The sequence below is a fragment of the Malurus melanocephalus genome, unplaced genomic scaffold, assembly GCF_030028575.1.
Source record: "Malurus melanocephalus ecotype Western Australia unplaced genomic scaffold, MMel_1.1 scaffold_1909, whole genome shotgun sequence".
Lineage (NCBI taxonomy): Eukaryota > Metazoa > Chordata > Aves > Passeriformes > Maluridae > Malurus > Malurus melanocephalus.
Window position 1 is genome coordinate 14341 of NW_026625141.1, and position 4200 is coordinate 18540.

Below are 4200 nucleotides of genomic sequence, written 5' to 3' on the forward strand. Positions count from 1 at the left end.
GTGATGCCATTGAGAAAGACATGAAAAAGTATTTCAGGGAAGACAAAGACCATGAGACTCTGATCCAGTGGAAATCAGGCACTGAGCTGAAGCTGAAAGAACTAAAAGAGACTCTTCTTCATGAAACGAAAAAGAAATGTGAGAATCTCATTGAGCTACAGAAGGAGCAGACTAAACTGGATGCAAGGAAGCTGGAATATGAAGACGAGCTCCTGAGGAGGAGCAGGGACTTGGCTGTGACTCTGAAAGGGAAGAGCCTGAGCGATAGAGATCTGAGAGCCAACTTTACCTCACTCTGGAACAAGTGGATTGCGGAAGTCTCCCATGCTGCTCCTCCTCTGGAACAGGTGGATATTGATGTGGAAATCGAAAATGTCCTTCTAGACCACTTTAAGGAGCCAGGATTCTATGCACAGATCAGGTCATTTCCCACAGGGAGAGGATTTTCTTTTGATCCAGAGAAACACGTGATGAAAAAAAAGATTTATCGTGTTTTCACTAGGATCGTTTGTGATGCTGATGTGATGAACTTTCAGCACATCACAGACAACATCATAGCGTGTGTGAGGGCAAACATTGATAAGAAGGAGCAGGAGAAACGGGATTACAGTCGAAATTTTATCCATGAAATACTCAATGAAGTACAGAAAGGTGTGAACTCTGTCCCCAGCAATTCAACATGGACTTTTAACAAAGATTACAGCATGGATTTGTCTCTGTATCTGTGCAGAACAGCAGCAGAAAGGTTTAAAGCCATGCATGAAGCATTCCAAAAGGCAAACAACCCTGCCATGTACCTGGACAGCAAGAGAGAAGATTTCTTCAAATCTTTCCAGATTTCATGTGAAGGAGCTACTTCTGTCACAACTTTTGTAGCATTTCTTTGTGACAAGATTGCCCCAGCTCTTAACCGGGCGGTCTATGAGAGGACGGCTAAAGCCATCACTGAGGACATGCAGGGCAAATTCCCAGATTTCCAGGGCAGTAGAGCCAATCTGGAAGTTTGTATCCTGAGGTATCTGGCAGAACAAGACAATTTTGAGTATTTCAAATGTTACCTTAAGCGTCCTGAGGAATGTTTTCGGAAATACATTGGGATACAAGTTCAGAGTTACTGTTTGGATGGGAGCAGGAAGCTGGAGAAATTTTTAGATTCCTCCCTTGATTTTCTCTATCGAAACATCCTGTCAGCGGTTTCTTCATCAACCCAAATTGTCAAAGACAGAATAGACAGAGAGGACAAAATCTCTCTGTGGCTGGATGAATTTTGCAGGGAACTGACAGAGGCGATGAACTTGCCCCGAAGTGACCTGAAGGGCATCGAGCACCAGGAGGTGACAGACATCGAGTTCCTGAGAAGTGCCATGGCTGAACCTCTGGCTGCCCTGAGGGACAGTCTCAGGAAGGAATTTGCTGATGCTGATATGAGCTCATTCTCAAGGCAGCCTCACACCATCCTGGCAGAGCAKTTTTCGGGTTGCTGGGAGCAGTGTCCCTTTTGTGGGGCTGTCTGCACAAACACCATGCAGGAACACGATGGAGACCATCAGCTGGTCTTCCATCGCCCACGAGGTTTGACAGGGACCATGTGGGATGGGACAGACCACCTGGTCATTGATATTTGTTCCAGCCTTGTTACAAGCAATTGCAAATTCAGATTTTCTGGTGGCAAATTGATCCCCTACAAGAGATACCGGGATGCAGGACCTCCTGTTTCCACGTGGAACATTCTTCCTGATACGTCCATGCAGGCCTACTGGAAATGGTTCGTGTGTCGATTCAGGAAAGAGCTGGAAGCTTTGTACAGTGGGAGATTTCGGGGCAAGGGAAAAATGCCTGAGTCATGGAAGCATATTAAAAAGCAGCAAGCACTGGCTGAGCTGGGCCAGGGCAGGTAACATCTAAGGAAAGCAGGAGCCACAACAGCTTCAGGGTTTACAAGGGATTTTGTGCCCAAGTCTCCACAAATTGCAGGTACAACGATGATGCTCACAGGCCCCTTGCAGACACTGGTATTTAATCGCTCCCAAATGTGGGGAAATAAGGCAGTTACTCTGGCTGTCGCTGGGCAAATCCCTCCTTCATGTTCAAGCCAGAATCCCTTCCCTTCTTGCCATTGATGCCTAAATCCAATCTTAAACACAGGCTGGACAAAAATAAGAGAATAAAAAGTGCTTCTATTTATTGAAGGGCCTTCAGGTACATTTAGGGTAGTCACAGCCCACCTGGTCGCTACACCCAAAATGGACAATTGGTCATGGGTTTTGCATGCTTTTTAAGTTTTATCCATTTGCATATTGGGGGTTAACCCTCCAATTCCAGCTTCAGGTAATGAAGTTATTTACTCCAAGTTTGCTCTCCCCACTTCACAGTTTTTTACATATCTTGGGGGCTGGGACAGTAAGGTGTCCTTGAGTTTCAGGCTGAGAGAGGATTTGTTTTGTCTAAATATGGGAGAAGAGTAGTTTAGAAGTGCATATGGAGTCTAGAATTATATGCTACAGAATTACAGGATTACAGATACATGAAAAATATAGAAGCTAAAATCCTAAGGCATCCTGGCCATAAACGTTTCCCTCTAGAAAAACGTTTCCTAGAGCCAAACCAAACCCCCTCCCTGGCGTGATTGGCCACGTGGCCAAGCCTGAGCCCAAGGGCCAGGGGAAGAGCAAAGGCAGCACTAAAAGCACCGCTGGGGTCAACTGCTGTGAGACAAGAAGGGACAGTGCCCTGAGGGCAGTTTTCCTGAAGCAAGGAGGTGTCCTGCTCGGAGAAAGGGCTGCGGGGCCTGAGGCGAGCTCCATGCTGGCTGCAAACTGGGCTGCTTGGCTTTTGGGCATCATCCTTCCCTCCCTCACTGCAGCTTCCTGGACCAACTGAGGCCGTTCTCCCAGCAGGAGCTGTTGTTCCTCAGGGCTCAAGAAAGCAGTGGCAGCTCAGCCCTGGGGCTCAGGCGATGCTTTCACTCCCTGTTTATTGAGCAATATAAAACCAGGATCCTCTCAAAGTGAACTGGGAAGCCTCATTGCCTGCAGGTGGACACACCACAGGAATTCCCAATTACCGAGAGGAGCTCTCCAGTCCTTCACTGTGACAGGGGCTCCCCAGCTGATGTGCAGATCTGGAGGATGGTAATGTCTCTGGGCAATGGGTGCTATATCTTTCTTAACCACTGTGGGCAATCTTTTGTGGCAATGATTGGGTGCATTGCTGAGCTTCTCCTTTTGTGATTCTTGGCGGTTTTGCATTGCAGTAAATTACACCTATTCCTTAAGCATGTGTCTGTTTCTTCTGTGCTCACCCTGTGCACTGGCAAAACACTGGGCAGATAGGAAGCCTCACAAATGGGGAAAGAGCTGTTGCCACCCTGGTAGGGAATGTAACCCCTGATGGTAGTTAGAGAGAGTGCAAAATCTGGGCCTGGGAAGAAGTGGCAGAAGAATTGATTCATTATGGCAGAAAATATGGTCCAGTGCCTCCCATTAAGATGGATTCCAAATGGAGAACACCAATGCCCCTGACAATACCCCAAAAGGTGGCATTTTCCCCTGGACAAGGAGGAGGAGTTAACACAAGTGGCAAACACAGAAGAAAAAAAAAAAATCTTTCTGGATTTCAGGTTTGCAAAAGGGGATCCCAAAAACACGTAAGGTTGACCAGCCTCCTGATAAACTGGAATTACTAGTGAAAGGGTGGCAGGCAAAAGAGGGATCAGCCATAGCTGCTGCCCCCGCTAATGCTCCTCCCTTAGAAGATTCACAAAAAGAAAAGAGGGCAGGAAATCCTTTCCTTCATCCCCAGTAGGTGAGCCAGCAGTCAAAGTGTGGCTTTTTATCAGAAGACTCCTAGAAACTCTAAAGGAGATTTACTGATCACTTGTGCCATTGGTCCCTGTAAAGTTCTCATAACCTTTTTCACAGATACTGGGTGCAAGTGTCTGCTCTCAAAGTCAAAGACACTTCCTCATGGGGCACTGTGCCCTCGTGTAAGGGTTTATTTGTAGGGGATGATTTCGGGTACCCCAAGCAGCACCTAAAGCAAAATGTTGGTTACTGGGGAAGGAAAAGTGATTGAAACTCTAATGGCTTTTGGAGAATTTCCAGTGAATCTATTGGGAACTGGTTAAGGGGTCCTTAAAAATATGGAACCACCCTGACCAAGGTGTATGTACTGCCTTACCTGAGTCTGCTGAGCAGAGTT

The 4200-nt window shown here is 46.8% G+C and overlaps 1 protein-coding gene across 1 annotated transcript in view; it reads left to right on the top strand.

Annotated features, from left to right (window-relative positions):
- The window catches only part of LOC130587439 (interferon-induced very large GTPase 1-like), an 8712-nt gene extending 6657 nt beyond the window's left edge, over window positions 1–2055 (top strand). The window contains exon 4 of the mRNA XM_057388413.1: window positions 5–2055. Within this exon, the coding sequence (XP_057244396.1) occupies window positions 5–1898 (1894 nt within the window). The 3' untranslated portion in view covers window positions 1899–2055. The remainder of the gene's footprint in view (window positions 1–4) is intronic.
- The last annotated feature ends 2145 nt before the right edge of the window (window positions 2056–4200 follow it).